We start from the raw sequence: 27,924 nt of genomic DNA on the forward strand, positions 1-27,924 counted from the left end.
TACTTTGCACCTTAGAGATTCCTTACTTGACAGAAAAGATAATGGTTAGTGATGGGAAGGGTATCCAGCAGTAAAACAATGCCTCACTGATTTATTAATCTAACCCATGTTAGCATGGGGAAGTGGACATAAAATGAACAAATGAACTAACGCACACACGCACACACACACACACACTAAATTTAAATAAATAACCGACTGAAAATAGAGCAGTAAAATGTAATTATAGGTGTCAGTCTTGGAAATCTTTATTTCTTTTTTTCTGCAGTTCATATCGTAAAGGAAAAAAAAAAACCGATTCTGCTGCTGAATCTGAGAGATTTATTTTTCTGGAACTCGTATTTCAATATGTTGGGTTGCTGTTAGAGTTGAATAGTTGTTTTGGAGTTAATAGAGTATCAAATAATAACTTTGATTACTTGGGTAAATTAGAAAAGAAAGGTACTACTGTTCCGTGACGGGCAGAGGATAATGGAAGAGAACTGGAAGATAGTTTAATTTGATCATTATAGTTTAAAAGGCATCATAATTCTTCCTTTATTTGTTGTTGTTATAGTTGTTGTAATGTTTCAACTTTACTGAAACTTAGTGTTGTTTCTCTCCTTGGTGTATTTGTTTTCAAAATTGACATGTAATTATCTAATTTTTTTTCTCTTCTATTCTGTTGCTATTTGTTTCTCATAATTGATGTTGTCTCTCTATCAAGTACTCAGAGTTTTTAGTATTAATCACTCTTTGAGTTGACTTCTATGCATGTTTGAAATCATATTGTCTAAAGTGTTCTCTCACACTCACAAATTCCTACTCACACTCTTACTTTCTCTCTCAGCTATATGCACTCTCTCAACCACATGCATTCTCTCATTGGATCTTACGCACTTAATTTTTTACAGTCATTTACAGTTATTCTCTATCATTTTTATTCACCCACATATTTTTTTTTTCACTCATATACATACATACTCATTTTCATTCACGTGTGTACACATACACTCCTTCTTGTGCACATGCAATCCTTCCCAATCAAATGTGTGCACACATCTTTACCCTCACTCACATCCACGTACGCTCTCACATTCATCACTTACTCACACTTGCTTCCATTTCCCGCTTATTTGCTTTTGTTCATGCACAAACTAATTTTTGTTCATTGATACACACACACACACACACACACACACACACACACACACACACACACACACACACACACACACACACACACACACACACACACACACACACTTTTTGTTTCATTCACTCATGCAAACATGTACCCTCCTTTATTCTCATATCTATCTACCTATCTGTCTACCTATCTGTCTACCTATCTACCTACCTACCTATCTATCTATCTATCTATCTACCTATCTATCTACCTACCTACCTACCTATCTACCTACCTACCTACCTACCTATCTACCTACCTACCTACCTACCTATCTATCTACCTACCTACCTACCTACCTATCTACCTACCTACCTATCTATCTACCTACCTACCTACCTATCTATCTACCTACCTACCTACCTATCTATCTACCTACCTACCTACCTATCTATCTATCTATATATATATATACATACATACACACACACACACACACACACACACACACACACATTTTGTTTCATTCACTCATGCAAACATGTACACTCCTTTATTCTCATATATCTATCTATCTATCTACCTACCTACCTACCTACCTATCTATCTATCTATCTCTATATATATATATATATATATACATACACACACACACACACACACACTCACTCATACACATACATACACACACACACATTTGTTTCATTTGCTCTCTCTCTCTCTCTCTCTCTCTCTCTCTCCCCCTCTCTCACACACACATTGATTCTTATGTGCACAGTTTCTCACTCTCTTTGACAATTGTTTATCATCATCTGTGAATACTTTGGGCATTTTATGAAAACACATATTTCCTAAAATATCATCTCCCCTCTTGATTTTAAGATTTACCTCCCTTGCTGTAAACTTTTTTTTTCCCAAATTTTTTCTTACTTTTTAATATTTCTTCTCTCTTTCTCTACTAGTACTACTTTTATATCATATTGACCACTTCTTTCTTTACATTAGCTTTCTGCTTTTTAATTTCTGAAATACAATTTTGAATATGAAGGAACTTAAACAGTTATTTTCACTTATTTAGTTCAGTCTAGTCAATATTATCTTGAGTATATGGTAGTTAGCTAGCTTACATTAAAGATAAAAATGACCTATTTACTTTGTGGATCTTAAACCATTTCTCTCTAATTTTATTTCTTAGTATATTTTTATTACAAGTCAAGTTCTTTCCTGTTTAAAAGTACAACATATTTGTATCATGTTTAGTATATGTCGATGTAGGTTACGATTTTGATTTTATTACTCTAGACAGAGAAATTTCTCATGGCTCGACTTGGTGATTATATTTGTCACTGTCTTTATCTACATAGAAGTTTCTATTTCTCATCCATACATATTCTGAATATTTTATTAAAATTGATTGTGACTCAATCAATCTTTAAAAGCTGTTACTACATTCTTTCTAAACCTTTTTTCTAATCTTTCTTTGGTGTGTTTGTGCATGCGTTTTGCTTGTGTGTGTATGTGTGTGCGTGCTCAGGTGTGTATGTGTGTGTGTATTTATTTATATATATTTTCATGTTTTGATTGTATTTTCATCTTTTAGCTTTTACATTTAATAGATACAAAAAAAAAAACCCCATTTCTATTTACTAACATCTTCACTTAATTGCTTATGCCAATATTTCTTCCTCCCCACTCCTGTTAATCCAGTCAGAACAAGTTTAAAAAACTCCACATATGATCAATATTTTAAAATTACTGCAAGGAATTATTTTCTTATTCAATTCTTTTGATTACCTAAGATAGTTGGGCATTGTTTTGTGCATATATATAGTATGCTAAAAGCAAATTAATATTTTTAGAGTGTAATGAAAATTTTATTTCTCTGTAATGTTTATATTTGAAATGGCTGTCCCAACACGAAAACAATTTCTCAAGAAAATTTGAATCATGAAGCTGTTTTAACTTATTGGAATGGTGGCATTTTACACAGGAGAACATGCATGATCTGTTATTAGTTTCTTATATTGTTACTTGTATTATATGAATTTCAAATAATCTTTTCCCTAGTCTTGAAATTATCATTCCACTTTAAAGTGGCTGATGATTTGTTGAAATAATTTGTTGATAAGTGCTTTGTGTTTATTCTGGATGAACCTTGTTTTATTAAGTAATTTATTTATTTTTATTTATGCGCCCTTTTCAAGCCTAGCCAGGCTCATGGGCCTGGTTTCCCCGGTTTCTATGGCGTATGTGTTCCCCTCCAGCTGTTCAGGATGTCAGTCCATCACAGCATTACTGTTTGAGCGGACTCTACTGTGATTTTTTAACCCCAAGAGGACATCTCCTTTAGCTGGTTAACGATGCCCAGCTTCATCCGATAAAACTGGGAGCAGGGGTGTGAACCCCTGCCATCTCCTAGTGATGGGTCCAGTAGTCATCTTTGGCAGACGAGGTGTCCAGTACTGAGGAGTGGCAGAAATAGCCTGAAACCAGGACTGGTCTACTTGTCCCGTTGCTAGGAGATGGTAGGGGTTTGCTCCGCTGCTCGCGATTTTATCGGATGCAGCTGTGCATCGTTAACCAGCTAGAGGAGATGTCCTCTCGGGGTTAAAAAATTGCAGTAAAGTCCATCTTAAAGTGGCTATGAATATTACTTGTCTACACTGCTTTTGTTTCAATTAATTTAGAAAATAATGAAGACTTTTATGAAATAACTGTTATTATAAATCTACTGTTTGGAAAATAGATAAACATGAAATTTTGATGGAAGATTTTAATTTAGGTCATTTTGAAGCTGGAAGTTTCTGTCATTGGACCTAGTCTCAGAAGGGTTGGTATCAAAAGGGTTAGGAGATTGTGATATGATAGATTTGGCTGTTATATCTAGCAGGTTGAGTGACCAGTGTATGTTGTTGGTGAAAATACTGGGGCAGAAAGTTGGGTTGCTGATTGATAGTTTTGAAGGTGGCTGCACAATGAACATAAAGCATAATCATTGACATAATCACTTTGTTCATAGTATGGGAAATAAGTCTGCTTTCAATTTAGTTAAGGTAAATAATACATGGTTGTTAACTGCTGAAAGAGGATGTACTTGAAATGAAAGGAAATTACTTTATATTCTTAACTCTTCCTATAAAAAAAAAAATGCAGCTACAAGAACAAATAGAATTAATATTTTAATGTGCACTTCCTTTTATTTATTTGACTTTGTTCTTTTTTTCTTTTTGTTTTGTTAAAATTAGTGCTTTGAAATGTTCAGGAAAAATATTAAACTATGTTATTTTTTTGTGTTTCTTTTGGGTGCTTCTTATTTTTCTTTTTTTGTTAATAGAAATCATCAATGATTGTTTTGTATTTGTGTTGGCTGCTAACCTATCATTACAAATTACATTTATGCACATACACCTGGTATTTCTTTTAGAAATCTGATATTTTCAGTATTTTCCTATTTGACTGATAAGGAATTTAAAAATTTTTTTATTGTAACCTGATACTCCTCCACTCTGATAAACGTCCTACTGAAGAAATTTCATATAAATAAATAAAATTTAAATTCATGAACAAATAGATTTTATATTAAATAGAATTTTCAGATTTAAACGAGGTTTTGTTCATACAATCATTTGATCATCAAAAAGCAGTTTCAACTAATGATCTGATGAAATGATTGAGTGATTCTGTATTGCAGACTTAATCGACATATAATAACATGAAAATTAAATAGATAATATAAATAAATAAATAATAGCTGTTAAAATAATGATGATGAATCTGATATTTAGACATGTAATAATGATTTGATATTTGTTTTCAAATAAGAGTTTTATATAACAAATAACAAATATTTTAAAAATTTTATTGTCTACTAGTTAATAAATTCAATTAATTAATACTTTAATTTCCTGTTGCTTGATATGTTTGTGCAAATGTGTGTGTATGCGTGGGTGTTTTTGGGAAGTTTTCAATAACTGGTGTGAAATGTTATTGAATGTGCTTTTTTTCTGGTTAGCTACCCCTTCAGAGAAGTCTCAGAAAGCTTCAGACTCAAATGGGATGACTCGAACAATATCAAGCAAACTGTATCCCACAGGTTGCTTTTCTTTGGCAGGTTAGTTTCTTGAAATCCCAGCTGGTAATTCTTTTTTTGAAAAATCTTTTTTTTTTATTTAATATTTTCAGTCTGTGTATGTGTTTGATCCCTCCCACTTTATTTTCTTTTCATTTTCTATGGTTGAGGAAAACAAATATTCATATTCATTCCATTCTAAAGCTTACTATTCTCTGGGTCTTTGTTTTAATTATTCTCTTGCTTAAGCTCCATCATATTCTTCTGATATTCTTTTCTTTTCTTTTCTTCATCCTTGAGAGTATGTTTTGGTTTCATATGCACAGAAATAGTTTCTTGAATTTTAATGCTTAACAGTTGGTTGGTATCTTTACTGGATTGTTGTTTATGAATTGTTTTTGATGGTGTTGGTTACCTACAATTGTTCCACTCTCTTTCTAAGCTTTATCTAAAAAAAAAAAAATCCTTTTTATTCCAAAGACTTTCTGTAGAATTATGTTTTTATATTGGGATAAACAAGAAATCACTCCCTCCTCACCTGCCATCCTTTGCTTTTGCGTTTTTTTTTTCAATCTTTCTCTCTCTCTCTCTCTCTCTTTGATAATTGTACTTTTTAAAGTCGGGATTATTTTGTACACGCACACACACACACACTCTTGTGCACATGCAATGACACACCCATATGTGGTTGCATGTATACCTAATACATACATCATGCAGTACAAATGTTTTACATTGTGACATACACATGCCTTTGTTATTTTGTATATGTATATATCACATATATGTTAATATCATATATGTGTATGTTAACATGCATATACAGATGCATATGAAAGAAAGTATAGAATATATATTTAGTTTTTGCAGTTATTAATTGTACTAATTGCTAAGTCTATAATCTAGAGACATTATCAAGTTGAATTTCATTAACTATTGAAAGAATGTAATTGAAAATAAAATATAAATTTGACTCTTTAAGAATGGTCCTTACCTATTTGCCTATATAATGTGTAATGCTTGCAGAAAAGACCAGGGAAATTTTTTGTTTTCTAAAATGCTTTATTTAATTTTGAATCTTATATGTTGTCCTAATTACCATAAAAACCCATGTAATTTGTGTACCTGTGTAATTTGCACAGATGATTTTTCAGGATAAAATTTGTTAAAAAAAGCTTCTACTCATGTAAAATTCGCATCTCAAAGTTTTCAGAATTGTCAATATTGCCAAGGGAAAAAAATGGTTTTCAATTTAGTTGTATTTAGCATATAATTTCACTTACTTATGATTAGTTTTTGTTAAATTTTTATTAAATAAAAATAATTTCTGTTTAACAGGTATCACATTGAAAGCTGTTAAATTACAATGTGTTTGTATTGTTTATAATAAACTTTATTTTACATTTCTTGTCCACAAGAAATTATGTCTGATCTTTAGCATACTGTTGTAAGTCTTCTCAGATCACGATCACAGGAAAAGTTGTTGATAAGAATTACCAACAAAAACAAGGCTGATTAATACGCACAGGTGTTGCAATTTAAGTATAATTACCAATAAAGATCAGCTTGGATGGCACTTTACTCAACCGACAGAGGAAGGTGACAGATCAGACTGGTTATGTAAACAGAATTCTTTTCCACCTATTCTTGTTGGAACCTTTGATAGGGAGTAGTGAATTTTTAATCTCTTTCACACTTATAAAATGTCAAGCGAACTTAAAAGTTTGTCATTACCATTATTGTCAGTATGGGCAGAACTTATGAACCGCTTAGTGCAAAGGAGAAATTAAATGTGTTGAATATGCGTTTGAATGTGGCAATAGAGCTGCCAGAAGGCATTTTAATGTTAATGAAGCCAATGTTCAAAATTGGCGTAAGCAATTTGACATACTTAAAACTGTGCCTAGTAATAAACAGACAAAAATAAAAACATACAATCAAGATTATCCATATCATTATATTTTTTGCCGTCAGGAATATCCATATCTCTATGTATATCAATGATGCTCCATTGCGATAGGTAGAAACTCCAAGCAATGTAAGATATGACCTGAACCGTGTTTACCAGCATGAACGTCAGACTTCAAAAAGTAGTTAACTATTTAATAGTTTTAGTAAATTTATACAGAATAAGTAAGCATTATACCGTCCAGCATAAATAAAAGTCAACTTCATTATATTTAAGCTATTATTTTTTCTGTAAAAACCTATTCAGACGTTAAATGAGTCAACTTTCGGTACAAATGTTTACATTTTGTACATCATTTTGCAACAAAAAAAATTTCCAAAAAAATCCTGGAAGCAATCTACTCATGCAATTTACACAACCCCTAGAGTTTATTTTTATTTTTGTGGAAAAAAGTGCATAAATTACATGGGTTTTTATGGTATTAAATATTTCATTGCTTTAAAGTTCTGTTCCAGCTTCAGATTTTGGTCATATCTTTTATTCTATTATATCTTATATTTTTAATTTATGACCTTCTCACTGCATAAATCCTTTTGGCATATATTCTTATAATAATGCCCCCCTCATTCACCTACTGCTCTTTCAGCACACAAACTTCATCTATGTGAAATCTCAGCTCCTTTCTATCAAGTTGGAATATCTTTCATGAATGGAAACACAAAAACATCTTTCACTGAGCACTCAACTACCTATTCACATTCAATAGGAGCAAAATATACACAACATATCTCTAGAAAGCACCCTAACAACACCCCATTTTTCATATTCATGACACATAAACTAAGTTTTACAATCCTTGATAACTTTGGATGAGACCTTCCGTTCTAAAAATAGAAAGATTAATAAACAATAATTTTTTCCTTTTTAGTATGGGAATGTTCAAATTTGGAGTACGGTATTTTCTGGCATACAAGTCAACATAGAATATAATGTAAACATGTAGTTCAAATATTCAAATATTGTGACTATCTTTCCAAATCCTGCTGCATTTCACATGGAGTTTTTGGTCTTTCGAAGTTGTTTAGGTGTATAACTTGACCTGTTTTTCAGTTGTAAATTTTGGTGTGAAAAATTCAACTTCTATGCCAGAAAACATGATACCTGCTGATCCTTTATTGAACACAAAGACATCCTTCACTAAAGCGCTGTTGACTTTCATAAGCATCCAGAAACAAAACACCTTCTTGACTACATCATACATAATTACATCTTCTTGATAAGCAGTTGAGCTGTCTTCTCTGTATCTCCATAACTGTTACTATACCATCTTCAACTTGAATCTTTGTAAATTTGGTTATACTGTACTGCCTTTATAAAACACACAGGATGCGTGCACACACACACACACACGATGTACCTGTCTCTCTCCTTTTCATATCCTCTCTACTTTGGCTCCAATCCACATATTCCATCCATACCTAATAGATATATTTTATTCAATTAAAGGAAGAGGGGCAGTGTCAGTATTGTTTGCTGCAGATAATCCCAGGCTAGGGAGATTAATGTAGTTGATATTTAACTTTTATCTTCTGTAAAGTGATATTTTGGTTGGGTGGGAAGGGAAAAGGAGTTTCAAAAGTCAGACTTTTATGGTGGTTGTGGGTATGGTTAAACAAAGTTGTAACATGGAACCCGTAATAAGAAGAGGAAGAGGAGAAGAGGCAGGTGAACTTAGGTAGTTGTGGTACGTAGTGTGCTGTTTCAGAAGATTAGTAGTAGTAGTAGTAGTAGTGTTAGAAGAGACAAAAAGAAGAGAAATTTTATTACTTTTTTTTAATGCATTCTTGGATATTTATGTATATAGAAACAGTAATGTTCTAGATATGGAAGAGTTTGATCAGTTCAATTGCTGTGAGGAGGGGGAAATTTAATGATTTGTGGTCTTGGAATGAGAGAGAGAAAGAGAGAGGTTTTGTGTTGTGACTTTGGCTGCAAGCTGATAAATGTTCCAGACAGGAGAGAAATGCAGTGACTGTTAATAGAAGCAATTTAAATTTTTGTTCATGTAATTTATTAAACTCTTTAATATAAATGGGGAAAAAGCTAGTCTTACATTTGATCTTTAGAAAAACAATTGTTCAGAACGTTGTTTTCACTGAGAATTACTTTAAAGTGGGATATTATCTGCTCTCTGTCAAAACTCCTCCATTTTTAACCTTGCCTGTTATTGTTGAATTATAGGAACTCTGATAGGATGGGTCTAGCATGGTTTCTTGTTCATTTTTCCAGATAGGCATCAAGGAACAGGGAAGTACAAGCTATAGCCTTCTATAATCTGTGTGTGTGTGTGTGTGTGTGTGTGTGTGTGTGTGTGTGTGTGTGTGTGTGTGTGTGTGTGTGTGTGTGTGTGTGTGTGTGTGTGTAAACATAATGTCCTCCTCCTCCATGAGTCGGGTGGGTCTTTTTCAACCATCTGCCACTTGCTGCATTCCTTTGTCATCTCCTTTCTGAGAATTAGCCTACTTAGATTAGCTTTTTCCACTTCTTCCCATATCTTCCTCAGTTTTCCTCTTCCATAGGTTTCTTCCATTTGGATCTCCTGACATTTCTTTATCTATCTACCATCCATATGCATTACATGTCCCTTCCAATCCAGTCTCTTCTTCACTAATCTACTTTTCTTTGTATTCAGTAATTCTCTCAGCTCACATGCGCTGCATCCTTTATGCACACTAACATTACAGTCCAAGGGTTTGCTTGCTTTATTTCTTCTTTCTAGCTTCTGCACCACATCCTCTGTTTTGAATGTCTATGTCTTGCTTCCATGCAGCACTGCATTTTATACACAAGCAGCCTACAATCTACCTTTCATTTGTAGAAAGAAATGGCTTCCTGACCTTTTCCCATTCTGATCTTACTCTGATTGGAGCAATTCTTCCACTGTTAATCAAGTCACTTAAGTAACAAATACAATAAATGAATTTAATGAAACCTTCTGAACATCAGAAAGAATTTATTTCATTGGTGGTTTTACTGCTAACTATTCCTGTGCATTTGCCACATTTGAAGAATGGGTTTTTGCCAGTCTGTTTATGATCCCATTACATTTTGTGCAGCCTTAGTTTATATTTATCACATACACTGAGTTCTTACCTATTCTTTTTTCCTGCATAGTCAGCATAACCACTTACCTGATGACAACCAAGTTCTGTCTTCTTTCTTGTCAAGGCTTCAGTTTTTGCTAAGTTTACTTCAAGACCTCTTGTCTCTAAATTTTGCTACATTTTCTTCCCTGAGTCTTTTGTAGATTCAGCTATGAGAACTGGGTCATTAGTGCACAAGATTTCCTCTGGAAAAAACCCAGTCTTAAATGCCTCTCTTATAGCTCAAAGAGCAGTAGTAAATAGGAATAGACTGAGAACTGAATCTTGGTAGATACCTTTCTGCACACTGCCAACTCTTAACATCTTTGGACATAACTTTCACACTGCTCACAAAGCACTCATCTAAATTTTGTTTTCTTAAAGACGGCCAGTATCCTGTCCAAGTCCTTCTCCAGATCAGTGAATGCTTAATAGAGTGGTTTACTCATAGTTAAGAATATCTCTCATAGTTATCTCCACAGGATGAAGGAATCAGTGACACTTCTAACTTGGCACAAATATAAACTCTCATCTAAGCTTTCTCTTTCTAATCACTTGTTCTAAAATTCTTTCTGGTACTTCCATAACTTGGTTCATCAATTTAATAACTCTATGTTGACTTCTTTCTAGACCATTTTCTCTTTGCTTTTACAGAAGTTGGCCATGATATAGCTGTGCCAGTCGTTGGGTATGACACTTCTCCCTCCCCATATTCCCTTGTTGACCATATAAGTAACTAGCTTGAGCTCCACTTCCCTGGATATTTTCAGCATCTCAGTTACTATCGCAAGTGGTCTGGTAGCTTTGCCTACATTCATATCCTTAACCCTTTTGCATTTAAACCGGTCATATCCAGCCAAAATATTCTGTTTTATGTTCAAACTGGCCAGATCCAACCTATCTCACCTACCCTACAATATCATTGTAAAAATAAACAATCACATTATCGAAATCTCAAAGTTACAAGATAATCCATGATTTGATTCAAAACAATGTGAATAAATAAGCATTACATTTGACAGTGTAATCTGGATGCTAAAGAGTGATGGGCTATTTCAACAATATAACTGTCATGTAAGTTGGTCCCTCTGTTCAGCCTGCATAGAATAGACCCTCTTTTTCCCTACATTCTCCACATTTTGCAGTCTGTTGTAACGTTTTGAAATCTTTTCTCATCATCATTGATGAGGATAATTTCATCTCTGTCATCTGGATTACTCTGACATACTGATTTGCAATCTGGGGTACATCATGCCTTTAATCCTCACATTGTAGAACATTGGCAAACCTCTTCTTTTTAGCTTCTCTCTGTGATTAGCTATTCTTGTAACTTGTCAGCATATTGTTCTTTGTTGCCATTTTCTTTGTCTTTATGAGCGACTCTCTTAGCCTTTATAGTTCTAACTATAATATTATTCCACTAATATGTCACTTTTTGTTTGATTGCTCCAACCATTGATTACATCTTTGACTTGGTTATCTGATAGAAACTCCCAGTTGTCCTCTGCATTATAAGCCCTTATCTCCTCTTTTTTGTCGTAAATGTCACCTAGAACCTCCCAAAACCTATTGAGGGTTCTTTCAGCTTCCTTTTGGAGAAGAAAGGTGTGAAAACTGAAAGAACCTTTGTGTATTGTTTACTTAGCTCTTATCTTTATCGAGTGGCATAGTTTGCTCTGGTGAAAGACTTAGCATTTGCAACTCTCTAACTTTTATGTTTTTTGGTGAGCATGAAGTCTCTCCAGCTTATGTGTTCACCTGGTTTTGTAGGTGATTAAATGATTGGCTGATTTCCTTTGCAGATGGCTATGTTATTTGTGTCCCAAACCTAAGCCTCGATCCATCCTCCTGTCCATAACCATCATGTTCTCTGGTTTAGCTATCATAGTGCTGCACAATATATCCATTAAAGTCACCAGCCATGATGATTATTCCTCTTTGGTCATTATTACTTTTTGGGTGTAATATCTCTCTCTTCTACACTTCTCCACCACCTCCTTCTCTCTCTCTCTCTCTCTCTCACTCGCATTGACCTGGAAATTGGATGCGTGTTTCTGCGAATGCATGTTTATTTAATATACCTATATATATATATACACATAAATACAAGAGGCTGCAAGCTTTTGTTTGATAGAAAATCCTTTTTTTAGTGCACAAATATACATAGAAACATTTCTGGAAAATGTTAAATTTATCAGCATTTTAATCTTCTTTTTTTTTTTAACTAAATGCATGTTAAATTTAAATAATCATAATTTTTCACTCTGATAATGTCAATTGTTATTTGAGTTTTTTGTGTATGCTATTTAACCAAGTGTTGCTGTTTCTTTATTCTTTTGATCAATAAAGCTGGAAATTATGCAAGTTGAAACTGTTGTTTAACCCTTTTGATACTAACCCACCCTAGAATGTCTCTCCTGTGGTACAAAGTCACTTACTTTTAAACTGGTCATTATATTTAAATCAATATTGAATATCGTAATTTTATGTAAGAACATTTTTTAAAAATTATACATGAATATTAATAATGAAAATCCTCTAAACTCTTTGATTACTGAAAAAATTAATTTGACCACAATATATTTCATTTGAACTATGGTCCCAAAAGGGTTAATATGTAGAATAGCCATTCTAAATTTTTTTGGCTTTGTCATGTGCTGGAGATCAAATAAAAAAAAATTTAGTTACTCACTTTGCATGGAAAGCTAAAAGTAACTGTTGTGCTTCACATGGAAAGTTAAATAAAATTATTTTAAGTTAAAAATTTAGAAGAAATCTATAAAACTGAAAACATGTGATCTAGATAAATTTACAGTTATTTGTCATCTTTTTAGAGAAGATGCACTTTATTCTTTAGACAACTCTGCGCAGTAGAAATTTAAACCACTACATTTAATTTATTAGAGTACAGGCATTGCCTTCCTGATTTGCAGGTAACATATTTGATGAATAGTTAATTAAATTATATATATATATATATATATATATATATATATATATATATATATATATATATATATATAGGGAGAATTCACAAAAAAATAACAGACGAAGACAGGTGGTGTAGAAAACAAATAGCTGTATTAGTATAACACTCGGGAATTGAAAAAGTCTTTAACATTTCGAGCCTACGCTCTTCCATAGAAAGAAACAAGGAGAGAAAAAAAATGTGTGTAGTGGTTAGCAATCTATCATGGTGAATGCCGGACAGAAGGGTCACACAGGAGAGTTAAGAAGAAGGGGAGATAACAAAGTAGTAGTGATCCCAAAACGAGGGTGCATGTGTGTAAGGACTGTGTATAGCAGAATACCTGGAACATGTATAATGTAGATAGCTGTAGATTTATCTGTTATACATGCTTCAGGTATTCTGATTTACAGTGTTCTATATAAATATATACTAATTATAGGCACAGGCTTCTCTGTGTGGTAAGAAGCTTGCTTTCCAACCACATGATTCCATGTTCTATCTCATTGCATGGGGCACCTTGGGCAAGTGTCTTCTATAGCTTCATGCTGACCAAAACCTTATAAGTTGATTTGGTAGATGGAAACTGAAAAAAGCCCATTGTATATGAGTGTGTATCTTTGTCCCCCCCCCCTCCTTGCCACCTCTTGACAATTGGTGTTGGTGTATTTACATTCCTGTAAATTAGTGGTTCAGCAAAAGGGCCTGATAGAAAAAATATCAGGGATCAATTCATTCTACTAAAATCTCTTCAAGGCAATGCCCCATGCTGGGGCAATGAAACAAGTAAAAGATAATTAATTAAATGAAGTCTCCCCAGTGCACTCTGCTGTGGAATGTCATTGAAACAAATGGAGAAGTTTCAGTATCTCAGGGCTGTATTCATGAGTGATGGTGAGTGGGAGGTTGAATTTGATGCTAGATGTGCAGGTGCTGGCACAGTAATGCAGCTGCAGCATTTAGTCCTCACAAGATGAGAGGTAAGTCAAAATGATTCTGATTAAGAACTGATGCTGTGTAGAGGGGGCATCTTTATTCTCTAGTTCTCTTGCATGGGATAACCTATTTAGTGCAGGTGGCATGTATACACTGTAAGACACACAACTACAAACCTGTCTGATTTTCTCTGTGTATGTAAGATGGAGATCTTGATGAATGTTGTGACCTGTCCAACCCATGCCAACATTAAAAAGTGGATGTAAAATATGATTCGTTATTTTCTTTTCCTTTTTTTTTTTTTCATTTTAAACATTTTATAAGGAATCATTATTGTTAATGGTAGTATTCATTTAAACCTCTTCTAAAACTTCAATTCATGCAAAATATTTAATCTTTTAATACTCTACAATATACTGCTGAAACTGAAATGTATGATCCTCTGACCTTCCTGTAATAGCTTAAATTATGGTGACCAGTTCAACTCTTGCCAGCATGAAAGGTGGGCATAAAATGGGCCTGCAATTTTCTGTTTCTATAATGTTTTAAATGACACAAATCTCCTCCTGGATAGACTGCTAGCATAACATTGGCTAATTTTCCCTGGCTGACTGCTACGTATTTTCAATAATTTCATGTATCTCCACTTGGACACAGAAGAAGGATCTTACTATAAGATAATAAGATGGAATATTTAAGATACATAGTCTGTTAACTGGTTGGCATGTTATCTCTGTCTTCAGTCACTTAACTTGATAATGAAAATTGCCACAATTAAAACAAATACCATCTAGTTAAATACACATCTCTATGGCATTATTGAACCTGATCATTTAAATATAAATTCAGAAAATATAGGAAATCCCGACAAGATGTGATTGGTTCTCTCTGGTTTCAACAAGTACAGTTAGGTAAATGTTTACGTTGTAGTTCTGTGCTGCTCATTAGCCAGATATGTTTTATACAGACATAATAAAGAAAATAATGTCTGTACTTAGAAACTTAGAAGGGCAGCATTGATTATTTACTTTTCCTTTACTTTGAATTCTATATAAAAAGAAATAAAAAAAGAACTGATTTGCTTCCATTGATTGCTGTATTGATCAAGTGTAATCTCTACGAAGCTATTCATGTGAGCTGCAATGGAGAACACCAACTGTAATTGTTTAGTGTATTACTTTAAACTGATCTTCCATTTATTCATTGCGAGCATCTTTTGAAGTTTGTGTTCTGCAGATTTTTTTTTTCTAAGTGGTATCGAGGTTCATAATATCATCCTCCGTCTTTTATTTTTTGTGATAAATTTTGAATATTCTTACGTAGCTGCTAGAATTATCCTAGAAACAACCATTAGAATCCAAAAAAGGTTTTTACAGTTAATAAACTGTCTTGATACAGCAACAACAGCAAAATAAGAAAGGAGTGTCTTGTATTTAAATTACCTTCACATTTTATGCTAGAAATATCTAAAGCACTGAGTCTACCATAAGATTATTTTAAGAAATCTAGAGAAACAATTTGATTTTTATGTTTTCTGTCTTTTGACAATATAGGTCTATACTTTAGTTATAGAAGCTGTGGTAGACAATCGTATATATATATCCTATAGAAGTAATGGCAGACAGCTATAAAATATATCTTTATAAGACAGCTAATTGCTTAGCTTTTAAAAGGTAGCTAACATAAAGTGGAATATATTAGATCAACACACATATGTGTTTGTGTGTGTGTATACATTGTCTTCCTGTCTCTGTGTGTGTGTGTTATATATATATATATATATATATATATATATATGTATGTATGTGTGTATGTATGTGTTTAGGCACATGGCTTAGTGGTCAGATTGTTGCACTCTGATCATGAAATCATAGTTTTAATTCTTAGATCAAGCAGTGCATTGTGTTCTTGAGCCAAAACACTTCATCTCACGTTGCTCTATGATCATTTTCGACTTGTGGCACACTTGCACCTGTGTGGGTAATGGTGATTTGATGGAGGAAGTGAGCTAATGTACAGCACATACATTTGATCACCATAAACAATCTGTACAACTGAAACTCTTGAAGGCAGTGCCCCAGCATGGCCACAGTCTAATGACTGAAACAAGTAAAAGATATATACAAATGTCTGTGTGTGTGTATATGTTTGTGTGTTTGTATATATATGTGTGTATGTATATATATATTTGTATGATGAGAAATGAATTTTTCAGAACTAAATTATTTTCCACTGTTCCCAATGATAAATGGTTACATACTCTCTATTTGTCTTTTCTGTATTTCTTAACCTTTCAAAACTTATTTAAATGTTAAAGGCTTTCCCAACTTAAATGCTTACATTTATATTTACTTATTGCTATGTAAAAATTTGTTGTTTGTAGTTCTTGAACGAAGCAACACGCATAAAATAATGAAGAGATTCTTGTTTCTTAATATAAAACCTTGTATTTCATAATATGACGAAAGGTTCTCTTGTTTGTCTTTGCCCTCCTTTTTTTTTAAAGTTAATGCATTAGGTCTACATTGAAGTGGATAACCCAGTGTTTTATAATATTCTGATAACTCAGTTTGTGATTTGTGAATTTCTAGCTTTTTTTTTTCAGAGGAATTGGAGAGAGTTGAGAAATGTTAGACTTAAAGCTTTTTATCTTAGTGATGTTTGGATGTTTTGTTTATATAGTCAGAATATGCTAGATTTCCATAAACTACTCAGAAATGTAGCGAAGCGGTTAATTTTGTTGATGTCTATTTTTATGTCATTAATCTGTGAACATTTTTGTTGAACTGTATGACAACATTGTAGCTTAAAGTAGTGATTTGTATCAACTGCTGTTGTACTGTAAAGTATAATTAAGAAAGTGACGAATTTCTAATGAGTGGTTACTTCTAAGTACACTTCAGAAGTAGAATATTTTGGCAATAATAGCAAAGACTCACCTAAAAACTTGAAACTTTTGCATAAATAAGCAAATAAAAAATGTTTAAAAATTGTTTTTGATAACGGGTCCTTTTCAGGAGTTTTGAAACTTAAAGCTACAGTTGGATTAATAGATTGTTTCTTTCTACTATAGGCACAGGACCTGAAATTTGGAAGTAGGGTAGTAGTTGATTACATTGACCCCAGTGTTCAGCTGGTACTTATTTTATCAATTCCAAATGGATAAAAGGCAAAGCCAATTTTGGCAGAATTTGTACTCAGAACATAAAGCTGGTAGAAATGCCATAAAACATTCTGTCCCAGGTGCTAATGATTCTGTCAGCTCACTACCTTTACATTTGAGTTAATATTACGATTGTTAATATTAATTCCAAATCACAAGAAGTAAATAATATAAAACTTCAATATCATATTAAAGTTACTTTCAGTTGTCTACACTCTGTTATTATTATCAGGTTACTTTGGTCTGGTTGGTAGTAATTCTAGTTTTACTACTTTTAAAATTTTTAGTTTAATCTATGACATTTTGAATCCCTATCCTTAATTCTACCATTTATTTTATCAATTTTCTGTTTGCTTTTAATTATTGCCTAATTAAATAACTTAGTACTTGCTTAATTGTTATAAACTTTGGACATTGGAGACTATAGAATAATTTACTCAGCATGTATTCTAAAATTATTTTGCAAAATGTAAAGTTTCCACATCAGAAATGAATTGTATTTAAACTGAAACTTTTTATGTTATTTTATTAAAAAAAATGTCTTTTTTCTTTGAAGTGGTGCTTGAAGGTAAGTAAAAAAATAAAAAAAAATAAATGAAGCTAATGTAGCAATTGTACAAGTTTGGTTTATACTGATGTCTATTAAATAATAATTATGTCTGTTGCCTCTGATGTTACTAAAATGCTTTATAGCTGTTTTTAGCTTCATCTATCCATATAAGTTGTGTATTTTCAATTTGTATCTATTTCAGCCACAAGTAATATTCCACTGTCGAGTCCTCAGAGCAATGGAGATTTCGTACCTAAAGGCAGTGTCACTCAGACTGCTGTATCCAAGATTGACACAATTCGCTCATGGAGCTTGAATACATACAAATGTACTCGTCAACTTTTATCTGAAAAATTTGGCAAGGGTTCGCGAACTGTAGATCTGGAGTTGGAAACTCAGATCGAAGCTTTGCGTGAAACACAACGCAAATATTGCAACATTTTGCGTCTGGCACGTTCTCTAACCAATCATTTCTATTATGTGGTGCAAACTCAAAAAGCTCTTGGAGAATCTTTCTCTGAGTTAGCTGCAAAATCTCCAGATCTCCAGGAGGAATTTACTTACAATTCTGAAACACAGAGAACACTAAGTAGAAATGGTGAAGTACTATTGGGTAAGTAAATTATTAACTTGTTGTTCCTGTTATTTTATATTTTTGTTTTAGGGTATGTAATTAAAATTGTAGTTTAACGCTTGAGTTTACTTCTAAATTTTTTTTTTGTCTGGAAACTATTATGAAGTGACTGGATTGTTTTATGGACTTGTTTCTATGGCCTTCTTATCTTTGTCTCGTCTTTCTAGGTGCCATGAATTTTTTTACTTCTTCTGTGAACACACTATGCAATAAAACTATGGAAGACACTCTACTTACAATAAAACAGTATGAAAATGCTAGGTTAGTTCATGATGTTCTTATTATTGCTTTTCAGATTTTATTTATTTTCTATTTTAGAAATGCACTGAATTATTGTAATCTAGGTAACATTTGAAGATTTTCAATTTCTTTGCCAATATTTCATGTCGTTGTTGAGTGCAGCTCATTGTTTTCTTTTCACTGCTAACTGCCCGTGAGTATAATCCATAATTGTAAAATACTAATTGCTATGTAACTAACAAATGTCTTTTATTAGTTTATAGTGTTAATTCTTGAGTGTCCTATGGGAAGAAAATCTTCATCATTGTAAACATTAAAAAAGTTACAATATACTCCAAGCAGACTTTACTGTCTGGGTTGTTTTTAGAGCAGGGTGGTTTACTGTGGAATTAGTAAATGAAAGATTCTAGTAAAATTAAGTTCATTTTTCTGTCATTCATAAAAAGAAAATTTCCAGTTTAGAAACTTGGGTTTTCATTTCAGAACCTTTACTAGTTGAGTCTTTTGTTACCTTAATTCTGTTGAAATACACTGCTTTTGTTTCAATTCATTTTGAAAAAAATGAAGAATTTGGTAAAATAATTTGGTCATTATTGTTTGGGATATAAACTAGCATAAAATTTTGATGGAAGTCTTAATTTAGATCGTTTTAGAACAGGAAGCTTGTGTCATAAATCTAAGGGCAGCCTCAGGTAGGTTGGTATCAAAAGGGTTAATTAAAAATTTTGGCTTACATGTTACTGCAATTTGAACAATTGATAATTTTGTTATAAAGTGGCAAAATCTAGGAACCTGTTCATATTGATTACTTAAATTCCATGCAATACATTTGCAATGCCTTAGATTAGCAAGACTGCAGGACTGGAAAAGTGGCTTCACTCTAAATTTGCTATTCCATTATGATTATATGATAGGATGGGTAGCATCGTTAAAATGCATACTCTCTAGCAATATATGTAAATGTAGATATTTGTAGAACTAGTCAAACCTGACTAGTTTGTTTTGTTGATTATAGTTATATTTAAACCGAAATCGTTTCGTGTTGGAATTGTTAGTTGTTTTTATCTAACGTATGATTTTCTTTTTCCAGACTGGAATATGATGCATATAGAAATGACCTTGAGTTTGCTCAAATGGGACCACGAGATAGTAATTCTATACCCAAAGTTGAAGATGCCAAGACCAAGTTTGAAGAACATAAACAAAAATATGAATCTCTACGTGCTGATGTAGCCATCAAGCTAAATTTTTTGGAAGAAAATAAGGTAAGATAACAGTTTGATTCACAAAAAAAAAATTTCAAATGAAAAAATAATTGAGTTAAGCGTGTTGCACTTGTGCAAAAGTAATGACACAAGGAATTAATCATCATCATCATCATCATCGTTTAACGTCCGCTTTCCATGCTAGCATGGGTTGGACGATTTGATTAATTTATTTAATACTGAAAATATTTACAGAGAACAAGTTACATATTTTCAATTTATAATTTACCCCATGATCCTCCACACTTCTCTCTCAGGATTCCTCTCCATCCTAGTAAAGTATTCTTTTTCCCTCATTCCTTCTCTCTATAGTCACCTGTTATAGTGTTGGATAGCCCTAACCTCCCCTTACACAATCACCCCATCTCCCTTTCAACTTTTTTGCCTCCCTTTTTCTCAGCCCTTTCGTCCTCCCCTGTTCACTGCTGTACTCCCTCATTTTCTCCTCTTATTTACTCTCCCTTAGCTTTGTACCTTGGCTCATTGCCCGCTCGCTCTCTCACTTTTGCTCTCCTTCAGTTATTGTGACCACATTTGACCAATGATGAGGCAATCACCATTAAGTGTGGGTACCACAAAGAAAGCACCCAGTGCACTCTGTGAAGTGATTGGCATTAATAAATGCATCCAGGCATAGAAACCATACCAAAGTAGACATCGGTGCATGGCACAGTCCTCCACCTTGTCAGGTCCTGTCAAACCGCCCAGCTCATATCAGCATGGAAGCTGAATTTTAAATAATAATAATCCTTTTTATTATATGTACAAAGCCTGGATTTTGTGGGGAAGGAGACAATCAATCACATCAACCCCAATACTTAACTGGTACTTAATTTATTGACCCTGAAAGGATGGAAAGCAAAATCGACCTCAGCAGAATTTGAACTCAGAATGTAGTGACTGATGAAATACTACCAAGCATTTCACCCAGCATGCTAACGATTCTGCCAGCTCGTTGCCTTAATAATAATAATAATTTCAAATTTTTCCAGAAAGGCAGCATTTTTGGGGAGGGGATGAGTCGATTACATTGACCCCAGTGTTCAGCTGGTACTTATTATATTGACCCTGAAAGGATGAAAGATAAAGTTGACCTCAGTAGAATTTGAACTCAGAATGTAGCAATGGTTGAAATACTGTTAAGCATTTCATCTGGCACACTTACAATTCTGCCAGCTCATTAGTAGTAAATAGATAGTGGATTGGTAGAATTGTTAGAGCTTTCGGTGAAATGACTTGTGGAACTTGTTCCAGCTCTTTATGTTCTGAGTTCAAATCCTGCCAAATTCAACATTGCTTATCATCTTTTTGGGTTGATGAACAAAGTGCCACTAAAGTACTGGGGTCAGTCTAATCAGCTAATCCCTTCCCTTACAATTTCAGGCCTTGTTTCTGCATTTGAACCCATTATTATTATTATTATTATTATTATCATTATCATTGAAGGTGTTGAGCTGGCAGAGTCATTAGCACGCCAGGCAAAACGTTTAGCGGTATTTTGTCTGTCACTATGTTCTGAGTTCAAATTCTCCCTTTTGACTTTGCCTTTCATCCTTTCGGGGTTGATAAGTTAAGTCTGCAGGTGCTAAATTCGGCAAATAGGGTGGCTGCGGAAATGACACCATGTTGTTTTTGGCGAGAAGTTCACAAGTGAGGAGAGCTTAGTGACAGGGGACATTGTCTTCGTGAAGAATCCAATTCTTTGTCCTCCACAGATCTGGTCGCTTTCACCGAATGTCCTCCCTGAAACTTGAGATTATTGTTGTTGTTGTTATTGTTATTAGTTATAATGGTCGTATTTTCATTTCTGTTTCAGGTGAAAGTCATGCACAAGCAACTTCTTTTGTTCCACAATGCGGTGTCGGCATACTTCAGTGGGAATGAGACAGCTTTGGATGCAACATTGAAGCAGTTCAACATTAAATTGAAAACAGCCAATTCTTCAAAGCCATCTTGGATTGAACAGTAGTCAACTTCATTTTGTGACTTTGAGGAACCATGCACCTTGCAGGCCAAAGCACCTACATACGAATATACACAGAGATGTTCTTAGAATTACTTACACACACACACATACATATGCATTCACACAAACACACAAACATACACACCATTATATGTACATTGAAAATTGATGTTGAACAGATGTGCACTCTACCAGCTAAAGTGAAAATTTTGGAGCCCATGTACATGCATGCCAACACAAACCTTCAGAGACGGATGGTAAGAGCAAATCAGCACTTATAAAAGGTGCATGTTGTCTATCCCAGTACATGACACATCCGCTTGTATACACTCTTACTTACCAACACATATTATAGAAAACTGCCTTTGTGGAGAATAATTTTTACTACTTTTATATTGGTATTTACTAGATAAGTCTTTATTCCAAAATTAAGTCTATTCAAAACTGAGTTGTTTTCATGTGATATCAGACATTATAAGATATTTGAAATAGAGAAGTGCGATAGATCCATTGATAGGGATGCAAACCACGTATAGTTTTCTTGCCAGGTGACCTTGTTATTTGTTCAATAACATTTCCTGCCATTCCATCTTCTCAAATTAGACAATATAATGTGTTTCTGCTATTTTGATAGTACTACTTTATTTCACCAAGATATTTCATTAAATACTTACAGCAAACTTAGCGGCTGCTCTACTAGTATCTATCATTGTGAGGTATCCAACCTCATTTAGAATGTTTTTTTTTTACAAAAAAAACAAAAATCAAAAAAAAAACATCTGACGGTTAGAACTTGGATAGGATCTCACAATGGTGGGTATTAATAGAATTGCCTATGGTGCAAGCTTGCATACACATTTGTATATGCTTGCTTGCAATTGCATGCACACGTGCGCACACACACACACACACACACACACTATCCCCCCTCTCTCTCCACTCACAGCTACAGTTCTTGTACTCAGGCATCATTATTTCTGTATGTTATCTCTTAGTAACAGTTCTCTTGAATTCAATAGATGTTGCCTGATATAATTTCACTTCTCATTACTATATTTGTAATGGATTAGAAGGTTTTCTAAAGTATTATAGTAATGAAGGTTTTCTACAGCATTATAATAATGGCAATATATATCCTGTGAGTTGTAGTAGCTTATTGCCATATTGTTAGGGAGTCAGATGCACAATTGCTTGAAACATTAGGAAGATGTTTTAGTGTTTTATTATTTTTATTTCTTTGTCATATATTTCTTGTTACATGTCATATTATCGGTTGGTTTGTAAGTAGTATGTGTACAAGTATGGCATATCTGCACAGTATGCAGAATTACAATGGGTTCAGTGTTATCACATGGACAGTATTGTTTGTGCAGTTAGCAGTAACCAGGATAAAGGTCTTTGCTTCTCTGTTCATCACGAAAAGCCAGTCCATTGTTCAGAACCTTTGAGATTTGGCAACATGAACACAAGCTGTATGGATCCCACTTTCATTTGGCCTGCTTGCCTTGTTTAACTCTTTACTTGGGGAGAACCAAATTAAAAAAAAAATATATATATATATATATAAAACATTAAAAAAAAATACTTCTATGGATTGAGCTGGATTTTCCCTGCACCATTTTACCCTCCCCCTATAAATCCTCTTTATACTCCACTCTTTGGCCTTCTATTGGGAAAGGTCATCAGTAATTTAAAAGAAAATATTGGAAATCCTTCTATATTTCTCTGTAAATATTCATCCTTCCCCTGCCACCGCCACACTATGTTGAACTTTCATTTAAGACTGTATTAAGCTGATATTCCAATTTTTTTTCTTTCTTTCTTTCTTTTCTTTCCTCACTTTGGTTTTTTTCTTCCTCTTTTTGGATCACTTCATCTTCCACCAAAGTGGAACTTTTGTTTTCTTCCAATTATCTAAGCATTAATTTTTACAGTTACTTTATTTTCCTTTTTTTTTTCATCACACATACTTTTGTGAGGGGACAGAAATTAGTTTATTATTAGAAAATTAAAATGACTTTCTATGTTGTTTATTATTACATTTTAGTAATCAATCAATTCAGATTGTTTCATTACATTACCAATCGTCATATACTTACAATTTATATTTGATTTGAGCTCTCTCTCTCTCACCTTTTTTTTTTTAATTATATGACTTTCAATTATTAATTTTGGTTTTTAAATTATGTAAATTACATTTTATTTATTTTTTTTCTTCTGGAGTATGAAAAAATACCAAATAAAAAAGGAACATCTTGTACAATCCTTGTAATTATAAGACCTACAACAATGTCATTACTAACTACAGCAGCATCAACAACTTACAACACAATAAAAACTTGATGTATCTGTTATTTGTCTCCAGAGCAAATGCTATGGTATCCTTTAAAAAAAAGTTATCTTATTCTTAAAAAAAAAGTTAGTCTTTTTTTATAAGTGTTTTTTATTTTTGAGTGTATTTTCTTTATTCTCTTAACTGTTGAAAGAGAGCAAACAAAAACAAAAAAAAAGAAAGTTGCCCTCATGAAGTCTCATTGCCAAAATAGGTCTCTGGACATCTTTAAACTCAGAGATAAAAAACAATATTTTTCTTTTATAATTTGAGATCTACTTTTGTAAGAAATTTCTATTTGCTGCATGAAATATTTAACTGTTACTTTTATAGTGACTATAAACTGAGGATCCAATAGTAACAAGTGATTGGTAGTCAATTTAAGAATATCGAATGTACAGTTGTTAGAGGGTAAACTTAAAGATTCGGCATTCAGTATACAAATAAGTTTGTTCGGTAAGGAGCTAGTGTAAAAAAAAAAAGACTTATACTAGCGATACTTTTTTTCTTTTATTTACAGATAAACTTTGGTTAGTTACACAAATCCAACGACATCCACATATGATGTGCATAATCACTCATGTTCTCATAATTACATGTACATAGCATAATTTTACATGAATACTTATGAATACATACATGTTTGCCAGCAAAGTAGTGCTCATGAATATGATCCATAGACATACCAGTATATATTTTCCTAAATGTATGTATGCATACACTCTCACTTTCTTTCACAAAATGTCTTTGGCCAGAATAATTTATGCTCATACCTATCTCCCCAATATATATATATATATATATATATATATATTAGAATCTGTGATGGGTTTTGTTTCTTTCAACAGGTATCTAAGATTTGTTGAAAATCTGGGTTTTAACTTGGACTTAAATACTAAGGGAAAATTTTATTATTCTTTCTAAATTATAAATACATATCTATAACTATCTTGTATATATATATATATATGTATATATGTATATATGTATATATATATATATATATATATATATATATAAACATGCACACACCTAAGAGTGTGTATATATACACATGAATATATTTTAAATTCATCTCTTGTCAGTATTTTTTAAAGTTAGTTGGTTGATTACAGATAATTTTGTAAGAGGGGGAAAATGATTGGTAATTGATGAGTATGAATATGATTTAAAGAGACATTTACAGAATGTGAGAAAAGGTCCTCAGCAATGAATCGGGGTCTTGAATTGGGTACTGCACAAAAATCACATAGAAACGATTTTTGTCTTTCTTTTTTTTTTTTTTTTAGGGACTTTATTGTTAGAAATATTGTTTTATTGACATTCAAAATAACCCGGTTCCCATTCTCTTGAAAATAGTTTCTTTTCAATGAATATCTGTATAAAAATATTTGTATGTTAGCGTGTGTGGATGCATTTGTTACGCTTATGTACATTTGTTTATGTATTTATAAGTCGCATACATCTTTGCATATCATATTTTTCAAACATCTTTTGTTTTTTTTTAAAAAAATTAGTTTCTTGAAGGGTTTTTTTTTTTTCTCTAAGACTAATATTTCAGTTTCCATCTAGATAAGAGTATTTGCTGCAGTTATTACAAAAGAGGGAAAAGCAAAGAAGCTGTTAAAAGATGTATGATGTATTCTCTAACGACCTGAACACTCTCAAGCATTATATTGTCTTTTGTTGAAGGACATAACTCTGCTTGCCTCAGTTTACCTAACTGACAACATGCTCCACCTACTCTCAGATTTCATAACGAAGATGTTAGAACTAGGAAGGACATCCATTAAAAAAAAACGTTCTAACAATAAACATTCCACTCATGCTAGCATTGCAAACAATGGATGTAACAAACAATTGTCTCCATCGATGATGATAGTTAAGTCATTGGTGAATTTTCTCTTTCTTATTTTTATATCTCTTCTTCCTTTCCCTTCTTCATTTCCTAACAAGAACTTTGCCACTGACTGCAGCATTTTCAAGAACCTATTCTTGGAAGCCCAGCTTTCAGCTTGGCAATTGAACTGCATACATGACAGATCTGTTACTAGTGGAAATTTGTTGATGCTTTGCAAATTCTGGAAGAGAAGCATTTGTGCCTCCCATCTGTAGTGCTTCTGTTTAAACGCAAGTTTGTCATCTACTGCTGTTTCACTTAATACTCTGCAGATTCATAACTGATATTAAACTGCAAGCATTTCAGATTGTTCAGACAGGAAGCAGTCTCCACCAGCTTTTTGCCATAACCATCACCTTATCTTAGTGCCTAAGTGTTTGGCTGTGGAGATGCACATGCTGTGTATGATGTTACCAGAACATTTACATTGTATTCGTCTAACATTTAATATTCTGAACAAGGTCTACTCTTTCTCCAGGGTATATAGTTGGTGTTGATACCAGCACTAGGTATCTGCCCATGCTTAAACATAGTGATTCAACTTGAGTGGTAGGAGATCTATATACCTAAGTGACTTAAATAGAGAGAAGCCATAAATTGCCCCAAGGAGCACACTAGAGTAGTGGAGGGAAAGGAAGTTGTTGTCTTATTCCTGTTAGTTGGTTAATCCACTTTCTATCAATACAGGCAAACACACACACACACACATACACATAACTCTTTTAATTCATAAAATATTGTTGCGTCTATCAGCCTGAAACAATTTGTCCTTGAAGTTCAAAGTCTTAGGAGAAACCAAACTATGAAAAATATTATTCTCTCTCTCTCTCTCTCTCTCTCTCTCTCTCTCTTTCTCTCTTTCTCACTCTCTCTCTCTTTCTCTCTCTCTCTCTCTCTCCATAAAGGAATCATTGCAGAAAATAATTGAAAGTATTAAAATAAAAATATTCGTTTATCTTGAGAATTGCTTATTTATTTATTTGTTGTTGTTTGGTGGATGAATAATTAAGGGACTGGAACGGTGTAATGGGTTCAAGTGTAGCTCTTTGAATCCTCAGTTAAAACACTTCATCTGCTTCATTCAGGTTAATCGGTTATATAACACTGCAATAAAAAAAACAATATAGCTATCATACTGAAACTGTTGATAAATCAGATTATGAATGTTGAAAATGTTGCTAACGAGATTACTTGAACCCATGTTTAGGCAAGATTAATCATTTCTGTGATTTTTAAAATATTATGTCAAATATATATATATATATATATATATATATATATATATATATATATATCATGATGTGTGTAGGTGTACTAGTTTATTTTTCAAATTTCTCAGCAAAGGATGGAGAGCCAGGATCTAACTCAGCGACAAGGCCTTTTTAGAATTTGGAGAATATCAACTAGGTATTTGTACATGTGTACCTATATGTGTCCAATGAAGGAAAGGTATGCATAAGTAGGCTGGCTACACCCCTGGCAAAGGCCACGGGTTATGATCTCACTTGGCTTGCTGAGTCTTCTCACGCACAGCATATATATATATATATATATGAATAATAAAAAATGGATTGAATAACTTGCATATTTCAATATCAATTCACCAGTAGTAATTCAACAAATATTACAAAATTCCAAATATCTAAGCAATGATATGATCAACCTTGCTGTATAAATAGTATTTGTTAGCCAATATCCGTACATGAGCTTTGGAAAGCAAACTACAAATTTTAGATTTAAA

General features: G+C 33.1%; 2 protein-coding genes across 18 annotated transcripts in view; one reads left to right on the plus strand and one right to left on the minus strand.

Annotated features, from left to right (window-relative positions):
* LOC106881312 (arfaptin-2) overlaps positions 1-27,147 on the plus strand; it is an 88,438-nt gene extending 61,291 nt beyond the window's left edge. For 7 of the 12 annotated variants that reach the window (XM_089351805.1, XM_089351801.1, XM_014931656.3 and 4 more), the window contains 4 exons: positions 18,049-18,459; positions 18,648-18,741; positions 19,811-19,985; positions 21,802-27,147. In XM_089351805.1, coding sequence (XP_089207931.1) covers positions 18,049-18,459; positions 18,648-18,741; positions 19,811-19,985; positions 21,802-21,954 — 833 coding nt within the window. In that variant the 3' untranslated portion in view covers positions 21,955-27,147. Of the gene's footprint in view, positions 1-5,120; positions 5,220-18,048; positions 18,460-18,647; positions 18,742-19,810; positions 19,986-21,801 lie in introns of all 12 variants that reach the window. The other 5 variants (XM_089351800.1, XM_089351798.1, XM_014931652.3 and 2 more) reach the window with 1 other exon arrangement.
* The window catches only part of LOC106881314 (uncharacterized), a 116,615-nt gene continuing 114,245 nt past the window's right edge, over positions 25,555-27,924 (minus strand). For all 6 annotated transcript variants that reach the window (XR_016241765.1, XR_016241764.1, XR_016241763.1 and 3 more), the window contains one exon: positions 25,555-27,287. The gene's annotated coding sequence lies outside the window, so the exon portion shown is untranslated. The remainder of the gene's footprint in view (positions 27,288-27,924) is intronic.

This window comes from Octopus bimaculoides, chromosome 5, assembly GCF_046866305.1.
Source record: "Octopus bimaculoides isolate indiv1 chromosome 5, ASM4686630v1, whole genome shotgun sequence".
Classification (NCBI taxonomy): domain Eukaryota; kingdom Metazoa; phylum Mollusca; class Cephalopoda; order Octopoda; family Octopodidae; genus Octopus; species Octopus bimaculoides.